The 2500-nt window shown below is 49.0% G+C and overlaps 1 protein-coding gene across 2 annotated transcripts in view; it reads right to left on the bottom strand.

Moving 5' to 3' along the window:
- The window catches only part of LOC306826626 (dynein axonemal heavy chain 17-like), a 19911-nt gene that overhangs the window by 9790 nt on the left and 7621 nt on the right, over positions 1-2500 (bottom strand). For both annotated transcript variants that reach the window (XM_079348069.1, XM_079348070.1), the window contains exons 9-12: position 2500; positions 2240-2407; positions 2054-2170; positions 1091-1341 (exon numbers count right to left, since the gene is read on the bottom strand). The exon at position 2500 is cut by the window's right edge. In XM_079348069.1, coding sequence (XP_079204195.1) covers positions 1091-1341; positions 2054-2170; positions 2240-2407; position 2500 — 537 coding nt within the window. The remainder of the gene's footprint in view (positions 1-1090; positions 1342-2053; positions 2171-2239; positions 2408-2499) is intronic.

Raw genomic sequence — 2500 nt, 5'->3', positions numbered from 1 at the left:
GTGTGTGTGTGTGTGTGACCTTCTATACCAACACTATGGTGCCCTGTGTGTGTGTGTGTGTGTGTGTGTGTGTGTGTGTGTGTGTATGTGTGTGTGTGTGTGTGTGTGTGTGTGTGTGTGTGTGTGTGTGTGTGTGTGTGTGTGTGTGTGTGTGTGTGTGTGTATGTGTGTGTGTGTGTGTGTATGTGTGTGTGTGTGTGTGTGTGTGTGTGTGTGTGTGTGTGTGTGTGTGTGTGTGTGTGTCTCTGTGTGTGTGTGTGTGTGTGTGTCTCTGTGTGTGTGTGTGTGTGTGTGTGCTCAGGCCTGGCTTGCAGGACAGACTGCAGTGATCCGGGACCTAAGATCAGATTGAATCTCTTACTTAGCTTTAGCTTAGCAGCTTTGCTAACAGTAATCCACTAGCATTAAATGGGTACCAAGACCGTATGTGGGCCAGGAGCTGGATCACACAGTTGTTGCTGGTCTGACACTGCTAACCTAAAGAGCTATTCAATTAGCATTTGTGAGGAGAAGTTAAAGGAGCTAGGCTAGCCAACCACTGAACCAGGATCACCCCCCAGACAAGACACAAAGACAACATCAGCCAGGGGCCTCGAGACAGATCAGACAGTGTGTCTCATGTGGCCCTGCTGTCTCTGTCCTTTTCCTCCTCGGCTGCTTGTTAAACTTGAGTCTTTGTCTAGCTGGACTAGTTTAACTCATGCACGTGGTTTCCAATGTGGTTTTATAAACAGGATCCGGCCCAACAGGATGAGGTTGTTCACAGCCTCTCAGCTCATTGGTTGAGTGTATGACTCTACTCTTACAGGTGTTGGATGCTGTTGTAGCTGTTCACAGCCTCTCAGCTGATTGGTTGAGGGTATGACTCTACTCTTACAGGTGTTGGATGCTGTTGTAGCTGTTCACAGCCTCTCAGCTCATTGGTTGAGTGTATGACTCTACTCTTACAGGTGTTGGATGCTGTTGTAGCTGTTCACAGCCTCTCAGCTGATTGGTTGAGGGTATGACTCTACTCTTACAGGTGTTGGATGCTGTTGTAGCTGTTCACAGCCTCTCAGCTCATTGGTTGAGGGTATGACTCTACTCTTACAGGTGTTGGATGCTGTTGTAGCTGTTCGTAGCCTCTTCAGCTCTCAGTTGGAGCTGTCGAGTCCAGCACAGTCGAGCTGCAGTTGACGACTTGGACCTGATGAGGGTTTCACATTTCTCCTTCTCAAAGTAGAAGAGGTGCTTAGTCTGATCCAGCTCCATCAGGACCAGCTTGAACAGCCAGCCCAGCAGAGGGAGCAGCTCGTTCTGGACCAGAGGACGGTCCAGGAGAAAACCAAATATCTGCAACAACTGAAGCACAGAACAGATCAGAGCTCGTGTGAATGTCTAAGAAGCTCCAGCCCAGGACAACAACCGTAACCAGGGACAGGTTCAGACTGTATCAGGAGGTGAAATGAACAAACAGCAGACAACATTAGTGAAGCTACACTTCACCAGCACTCAGTTAAGTCTTTGCTCCCACACATGTTGAGACTAGCTACGATAATAAGGCTAATATTATCCATATATTACATGAGAATGGGACTGCCTTTTCAAAGTGCTAGATACGGCTTCTTTAAACTGTCAACATCCTGACTCATCGTCACGTCCCCAGGGTGTCTCTCCTGTATTCTATAGAGACGTTAGAGGACACATAGGACCATCAGGCATTACGCTTCATTTCACTATCTCTCCTCTGATTGGCCAGCTCTGTTTGCTGTCACGGGTACATTGAGTGTGCTTCCAGAGGGCGTGTCCTTGAAGAAGCTGGCCAATGGAGGGCGTGTCATACAACTTGGCTCTATGCTTTGCTCTGATACGTCAACTTAAGGCCAAGTCACCCAAAGTTCTCATCTGATTGAGAGCAGTCTAAATACCAATCAGCAGATTAGATCTCCTTTATCTCTATCGTGTCTTGTTGCCGTGGTATCAAACAGGTATCCATATCCTTTCATCTTTACTAGAGTCTTATCAAAGTTTAGATTTGGGCATCAAAACAAGCGTGGTCAGGTGACACTCGTACCTGAGCAGCAGAGGAGGACACCGAGCACACCTCCAATGATCTACTGAGGACCAACATCAGCTGTCTCTCCAGGTCCGACTCCTCCGTCCCAAACCGGCCCAGGAGCCAGTCAAAGCTCTGCAGGGGAGAGAAAGTCAAAGAGCGCCTCCAACAGGAAGTGTGTCACACGGGGAAGCTGGTGGTCACCTTGTCGTCGGGGTCAGTGGGATCACAGTTATACTCAAACAGGATCCTCACATGGCACAGGAAGTCCCGATAAGCATCGTGAACCTGATCAGTCCACATCCTGCCGCTGACTCCAGACACAACCATCTGACCCAACTGATTCAGCTGCAGAATGACACACAGGAGCTCCTGCAGGGGGCGCCACCGCAAAACAGAGCCACTTACAGAACAGCGTTCCTTCACAGTCAAACATGTCATGACCCAGAGGAGGTCTCAGGTACC

The sequence above is a fragment of the Symphodus melops genome (genome assembly GCF_947650265.1).
Source record: "Symphodus melops genome assembly, chromosome: 7".
In the NCBI taxonomy this organism is placed as follows: domain Eukaryota; kingdom Metazoa; phylum Chordata; class Actinopteri; order Labriformes; family Labridae; genus Symphodus; species Symphodus melops.
This window is presented reverse-complemented; position numbering and strand designations above follow the sequence as displayed.